The sequence below is a fragment of the Anarrhichthys ocellatus genome, unplaced genomic scaffold, assembly GCF_004355925.1.
Source record: "Anarrhichthys ocellatus isolate YVR2014 unplaced genomic scaffold, GSC_Weel_1.0 scaffold2895, whole genome shotgun sequence".
Classification (NCBI taxonomy): Eukaryota; Metazoa; Chordata; class Actinopteri; order Perciformes; family Anarhichadidae; genus Anarrhichthys; species Anarrhichthys ocellatus.
The window spans coordinates 1-6,632 of record NW_022282869.1 but is presented as its reverse complement, the minus strand read 5'-3'; the positions used below and the strand labels follow the sequence as shown (position 1 = coordinate 6,632).

At 40.6% G+C, this 6,632-nt stretch overlaps 1 protein-coding gene across 2 annotated transcripts; it reads right to left on the bottom strand.

The window, feature by feature from the left end:
- samd14 (sterile alpha motif domain containing 14) lies at nt 1-6,380 on the bottom strand. Of its 2 annotated transcripts, none has more exons than XM_031840520.1 (8): nt 5,936-6,380; nt 4,075-4,229; nt 3,704-3,823; nt 3,258-3,444; nt 1,805-1,904; nt 1,282-1,350; nt 1,045-1,201; nt 1-76 (listed from the first exon to the last, which is right to left on the bottom strand). In XM_031840520.1, exons 1-8 carry the CDS (start codon nt 5,964-5,966, stop codon nt 59-61), a joined length of 837 nt encoding a protein of 278 aa, XP_031696380.1. In that variant the 5' UTR covers nt 5,967-6,380; the 3' UTR covers nt 1-58. The 2 variants fall into 2 exon arrangements, with proteins under 2 accessions (XP_031696380.1, XP_031696381.1); XM_031840521.1 differs by having other exon boundaries at nt 3,704-3,820.
- Between the last annotated feature and the right edge of the window lie 252 nt (nt 6,381-6,632).

Below are 6,632 nucleotides of genomic sequence, written 5' to 3'. Positions count from 1 at the left end.
TTTGCACACACTCCATACAGGACTTGTTGTCTGCTCCCTGCGTCCTGCTGGTTTTGCTTTACTTGACAGTGGCATCCTTAATAGTTAAACAATATTCATTAATATCATGAAAAATAGTTTGAAAGTGTATAATACCGTTAACTTAACACTGTTAAACTTTAGAATTTTTTTTTTGAAATAATGTTAGAGCTTTAAATATAATATCAGAGTAACATTCTCTGCAGTTGCACCACCTGCCTTACTGGTTGCACCACCTGACATTTGCAACTGATTTCAAATTAAACAGGCATCTACTAGAACACTAGCATTAGCTTTTGTTCTTGCTAACAACTTCACACATATACATTTTAAATAGAATAAAGACATTTATGATAAAATAACATTTTCTAGTTTTACATTGGTTGTACCGCCCTGACATGGAAAGTGAACCACTCTATCTATAAGTTGAAAGTAGCTGTTTTTATCAATATTCAAAAGATATAAAAACACTTTCACTCTGCTATAAAGGTCAGTTGAGGTCCTCTTGATGATGCAATATCCTGTTTACTGTTTTCCACTTTAATTTCATAATAAAAGTCCCATCTTTACAGCTGTGCCACCCTGATATTTGAGAACATTCAAATTGCTGGACAAAAGTTTTTAAATTATCGCAACAGCTTTAAACTATTGGTATTTGTAAAAATTTGGTTTATTTCAATCGTTACAACAATAAAAGCATGCCATCGTATTTTATTTTGAATTTATTATCATTTCAATACATTTTTTAATAGTTTTCTTAGACTGTTCATCTGCTAGGACAGGTGCACCGCCTGATATGTTCAGGGTTTGAGATGCCAAAACATAAAATAATATATATTATTTGATTGTACTGAAAATGTATCAAACCTAGATAGGTTTTATAGAATGAAATGATATATGTCACGAATTGATACAATTATTTTAAAAGGAAATAGTGGACTCGGACACAAAAATATGCATGTCATGTCATTGACCCAGAAACATGGAAAAGTAGTAAGTAACATGGTGGAGGAGTTTGTTTTGTACCTGGGAGTGAGACCTTTGGGGCCTCGGTGAACTTGTTGTGGGGGCTTTAGGGGAGCCAGGTGGCGTCCCGAAGGAGGAAGGCGATCCCCGTCCTTCAGTGAACCAGGAGAACGGGACGAAAGATCCTGAAGACCGAGACGGACTCTCAGACGGCTCCCTGAAGACAGAAGACAAGGTGAGGACACGAAGAACATGGATGTGTTATGTTTTCGTGTGATGTTGATGTGATGGACCCACCGGCTGCCCACAGAGAGCCTGTTGGATTTATCTTTCCTCACTCTGATATACGAACGTCTGAGAGTCACCCTGAGAGCGAGAGAGACATTATTACATTATTAGAGATCTACTTTCATCAACGGTAAGAATGATTATTACTGACGAGAAACTGGACAATGTGATTGATCAGTCAGCTGCATATTATTTTTGAATGGAGAGTACCTCTGTAATAGTGTTGCATTATGGGTTGTTTTCAGCTTTGTAGCTATGCTAGCTCTTCAGGTCTGTTGAATTAATTGTAGTTTTCTTCTGTGATCTCCGTCATCTTGACGTTCAGATAAAATCAGAGATGTTTAATTTTATCGTAGGTTTTTTAGTCTCGACTCGATGGTGAAATTCAATGAAGTGAACATTGTGAACAACCAATAGTAAGACCTCTCTGTCTCTGTTCTCTCTACCAGAATCAAGTCCTACTAAAGGGGCGAGGCATTGGTCATGTGACACAGAACCACAGAAACAGGAAATTACTGTGTGTGGGTCTCACCCGAGATCCAGAAAACGTCTCTTGGTTTTCTTGTCGAAGACAACAGTTGGACTGCCGGGATCAGCTGGACTTGTGTCCCGACTCGAATCAGAAACCAACACTGACACACACGCACACACACACACACACACACGCTCCCATTATTAGTGAACCCATAAATAATAATGAGACAAAAATGTAGGTTTTTCGCCATCAGATTAGAAGCTGTTTGGCGAACACCAACATCACCACAAACACACCATGTCCAGCGTGAAGCATGGTGGTGGCAGCATCATGCTCTGGGGATGCTTCTCAGCAGCAGGCCCTGGAAGACTTGTAAAGGTAGAGGGGAACATGAATGCAGACAGATATCCCCAAATCCTGGAGATAATCTGACTCAGTCTGCAAGAGAACTACGACTTGGGAGAAGATTTATTCTCCAGCAAGACAACGAGCCCAAGCATACAGCAAAAGCTCCACAGAATGGTTCAAAGACCACAAGGTGAATGTTCTGGAGTGGCCAAGTCAAAGCCCAGACCTCAATCCAATCCAGGATCTGTGGCTGGACTTGAGAAGAGCTGTTCACGCCCGATCCCTGAGCAACCTGACAGAGCTGGAGCTGATTTGAAGAAGAATGGAGAAAAATCTTAGTGTCCAGATGTGCCAGCCTGAGTGAGACACACATCCCCACACACACACTCAGTGCTGTGATTGCAGCCAAAGGTGCATTCACTAAATACTGACCTGAAGGGGGTGAATACTTATGCTATCATTTACTTTACCTTATATATGTTTAATTAATGTACATTGTTTTGTAAAAATCAGTTTTCACTTTGATATTAAAGAGGTTTTTTTTGCAAATTCTTGTTAAAAAAGCCAAATTATACTGACCATGATTTCATGTATAAAAGCAACAAAAGGGTGAAACATCCAAGGGGGGTGAATACTTCTTATAGGCATTGTATTTGGAGTTTGGCCCTCATCCTCTAACGCCATCCGACGTATTCTTTGTCTTTTTGTCACGAGTGTGTGATCGGTACTGAGCATGTTCAACTCTCAGGTGTGTCTCTGGTGTGTCTCGGTTGTGTCTCGGTTGTGTCTCGGGTGTGTCTCTGGTGCTTTGGGTGTGTCTCGGTTGTGTCTCGTGTGTGTCTCGGGTGTGTCTCTGGTGCTTTGGGTGTACCTCGGTTGTGTCTCGGGTGTGTCTCGGGTGTGTCTCTGGTGCTTTGGGTGTACCTCGGTTGTGTCTCGGGTGTGTCTCGGGTGTGTCTCGGTCGTGTCTCTTGTGTATCTCGGGTGTGTCTCGGTTGTGTCTCGGGTGTATCTCGTGTGTATCTCGGGTGTGTCTCGTGTGTATCTCGGGTGTGTCTCGGGTGTGTCTCTGGTGTGTCTCGGTTGTGTCTCGGTTGTCTTGGTTGTGTCTCGGTTGTGTCTAGGGTGTGTCTCGAGTGCGTCTCAGGTGTGTCTCAGGTACCTTCGCTGTCGGGCCTCCTGCTCCTCCTCATGTAGACCCGGGAACAGTCGGAGGAGGGGCAGGACTGCGAGGGCGAGCTGCTGGGAGTCACCAGGGCCTCCTGAGACGTGGCATTGGTCAGCTGACGGTACCGCCCACGCGGGGAGGCAGCCAATGAGGCTCCTTCATCCTCTGGAGAGTGACGCACCTGAGGAGCCAAAGTGAGGAGAGTCTTTGGCTTCTTCCACACTGGTAGGTTTTCCATTTTAAAACTAACTACGTTTATTTTGAGTGTGGTCTACTTCTCTATTAGTGTGAACTATTGTGAAGTTCACACAGAAACTGTAAATGAACAAAAGTATTAATGCTCTCCAGTACGACAGAGTGTACTTGATCATGTGATGTCCGTCTTAGTGTGATGAAGCCTTTGTCTTTGATCAGAGGAGCTGAGCTCTGATTGGTCTCACCAGGGAGGAGTCGAAGGAGAAGGCGGGGCTTCGAACCGACAGCAGTGAATCAGGAGAGGGGGAGGAGCCTCCCATGGCCAGGTGGAGAGGTGAGCGGGCGAAGTGTAATGGGCTGTCCTGCTAACACACACACACACAGAGTTGAATGATGTCACAGTGATCTCGTCAAGGAGCTTAAGTGACGTGGCTGTTTACCTTTAATAAAATAAATAAATTAGATTAGACTTTATTGATCCAGACGAAATACACAAAGTATGAAGTCAGTTGTGTCTCAGTTATGTCTCAGATGTGTCTCAATAATAATACATGTTCTGCATCATGAGTACTTCTACTCGTGGGTGTACTTGTACCTTCTCAGTACTCTGACGTACCTTCCTCTCCAGACTGTCGTCACCCTCCGTGGAGCTCACGCTGTCACGGTACCGGGACCTGGAGGGGCGGTTCCTCCGGGCTTTGACGGACAGCTGGGCGCGGCCCTTCTGGATGCTGTTGTCCAGCAGCTCCGTCTCCGGGACCTCGTTCAGGTCTGAAACACCAAGAGCATTGTAGGGGATTGAAGCCTGTTATTGATCTGCTCTGATCGATATGTTGACCTGATGTATGAGGTCAGAGGTCAGAACACATGAAGTCACATGACCAGATCAAACACACAACTGATGTCATCAATAATGAACTTCCTGCTGTAGATTTTAGTGAGAACCATGAAAAAAACACTTAATGATTTCAACCTGAAATATGTTTTTAATGAGTTTATTAATCAATCAGCTGATTGACTGATGGACAGTCGTTGCCGTGGCAGCAGATTATCTCACTTAAAGCTTTAATTGTGATGACACCACAAGTTGTACACATAATGAGCTCCTCTTCATCCTCTTCATCCTCCCACTCACTCCATCAAATATTCATCACGCTGACCAACACACACACACACACTCACACACACACACACACACACACACACACACACACACACACACACACATGCACACGGTTGTCTGTCTGTTCTTGTGAGGCCCTGCAGAAACATATAGCTTTCCCAGGTCCCTAAAACTAAAAGTCCAACCTGTACCTGATTCAGCGACTAAAACTAAGTACACCATATATACGTATATATAAATATAAATATATACAGTATACAATATATATAATAGCAATATATAATGTCAATATAAATATATATATTTATATCTATATAATAGGTATATATACTATATATACATAGATATATAAGTATATATAAATATTTATATACTTCTATATATATATAAACTGATATTATCACTACTATTACCACACATTTGTATTTGTCCGTTTGTTCATGAACATGATGTGAAAATGGTTTATAGGATACAAAGATATGTCTCCCCCACAATCAGCTGACAGGAGTTAATTTCCCATGGGGAGGGCAGGAAATGAAGAAGCGCAGTGAGGTGAAGAGAAGAGGAGGAAAACAGATAGATGAGAGTTTGGAAGGAGATGACTGATGGGGAGAGAGGGAGGAGGGGGAGGGGCTCAGAGGAGAGATGAACTCTTATTAGAGGGGGAGGAAGGAGAGACTCGAGAGGATGTAGGAAACAAGAGGAAGGAGGTGAAAAAGTCGAGAAATTACATCTTTGGTTTCATGCTGAGGAAACGATCTCTTTTCTTTTGTTTTCACATGATTTTACACTACAAAACTAAAGTTATTTTATTTATTTTATATTATATAATAATAATAATATTATATAATATATAATATATAATATTCATTCATTTAATTTCATATATTAACTTATTTAGGTTTCAGAAAACATCTCTGACGTCTTTCACTACATTTATTTCTACGTTTCTGTAGCTCTAATGTTCTAAAAATAATCTCTCTGTTTACTACGAAGTTATTTACTGTCCAACGTTTCATTTAGTCTGATATCTTCAGTTTCAAAGTTTTTAAATACTGAAAACAAAAGAAAACAGACTCAAATGTTTAAATCAGCCAACAGTCCTCAACACTAAAACATTAACATTATTAAAGTTATTACATCTTCAACCATCAAAACAGTTTCATGTAAATTTTTGATTAGGAGACTAATAATAAACTAATTTACAACAAAATTACAGAACTCAGACTTATTTTGTTTGTGAAAATCTTAATTTCTAAACCAGAAATACTAAAGTACAATTTACTTGAGTAAATGTACTTAGTTATGCAGCATGTGTGTGTTTGTGTGTCTGTGTGTGAGTGTGTGGACTCACCGAACACGTTGTCTGTATCATCAGCAGACATGACTCAGTTGTTTCTGTTCAGAGAGAAAATGACAGAAATCAAAAGACGACATTAAAGTCCAACATTCAGTAAAATGTCTTCAGTAGTTCTTGAGGTTCCTGTCATTTCCAAGCGCTGTACTCTAACGAACTCCTCCTTGGGAAATGATCGAATCAACTTCAAATTTGGCCACAACAATCTAAAGACCGTTGTGATGAAAAGTTACTCAAAGCTTGTTGTTTCGTTAAAAGCCGTTGCCATGGGGACGCATTCTTCGCCATGAAAAATGAAGGTATTTTTGAGAGTTTAAAAATGCTCAAAACATAATCAAACTTGTGACACACATTTAAAATCCTGAATGTAGTTATCTGATGTGATATTAATGCTTCAGAGTAGCAAGTCGGCTCAATAGCGCCCCCTACAATATTTCGACGATGCAGCCCTCACAGTACGTTTCACCTAGTACAGGGGTCGGCAACCTTTACTATCCAAAGAGACATTTTGCTCTATTTTCCACCAAATAAAATGTGTCTGGAGACACAAAAGCTATTTTATATCGCAGCTTATAAAGTTGTATATGTAGTTATATTATATATACAAAAACTATAGTTTGTTGTATTTATGAAATTTAGAACAAGATTAAAGACAATTCTTGACATTTTATTGCTATTTTACCTGTTAGAGCAA